This window comes from Cariama cristata, unplaced genomic scaffold (genome assembly GCF_000690535.1).
Source record: "Cariama cristata isolate BGI_N322 unplaced genomic scaffold, ASM69053v1 scaffold18757, whole genome shotgun sequence".
Classification (NCBI taxonomy): Eukaryota; Metazoa; Chordata; class Aves; order Cariamiformes; family Cariamidae; genus Cariama; species Cariama cristata.
Window position 1 is genome coordinate 54,113 of NW_009625272.1, and position 621 is coordinate 54,733.

The 621-nt window shown below is 39.1% G+C and overlaps 1 protein-coding gene across 1 annotated transcript in view; it reads right to left on the reverse strand.

Annotated features, from left to right (window-relative positions):
- PDCD11 (programmed cell death 11) overlaps window positions 1-621 on the reverse strand; it is a 25,597-nt gene that overhangs the window by 11,963 nt on the left and 13,013 nt on the right. The window contains 1 exon segment of the mRNA XM_009703561.1: window positions 559-605. Coding sequence (XP_009701863.1) covers window positions 559-605 — 47 coding nt within the window.

A 621-nucleotide genomic window follows, 5' to 3' on the forward strand; every position in this document is an offset into this window, starting at 1 on the left:
AGCTAGCAGTTTATGTTGGTTTCATCGGTTTATTCATTATCTCAGCATGTACTTGTTTGGTTCTGCATAATACAGCGCTTTTCTGCTTTAATTTTTGAATTGCAAAGTACTGAAATTGCAGTTTTGTTTCAAAGTCACATTGACTTAAGAGAAAAATTAACAGCAATTTCAGACAGAGCATATTCCAAGGAACATATTACTAAAGTAAGAAAAAAAAAAGAGAAAGCTGGCGCTTGTATTAATAGTTTTTCTATATACAGTACGCTTCAACTAATGATCTCAGAGCACAAACTAGACCTTACAAGATGCCCAAGATATGAGGTAGGATTAGGTCCAGTTTACAGATGGGGTAACAGAGGCACAGGTAGGTTTAAATGATATGTTCCAAATCACGCAAATGGGTCAGCAACACATTAGGAAACCAAACTACTTTTCAAGCCCATCCCTACCCTGATCAGACTCCTCCCATGTTAGTTCCTCATCAGCAGAATTCATGTCAGGACAGAGGTTTCAAAGTACAAGAGCAAAAACCAAAGCAAGCAAAGAAGAGACCCTGACCTCCTAAATGGTAGTGAGTGGCTGGTAAAGTGAGAACCGTGACACAACTGCCACCGAACAGTG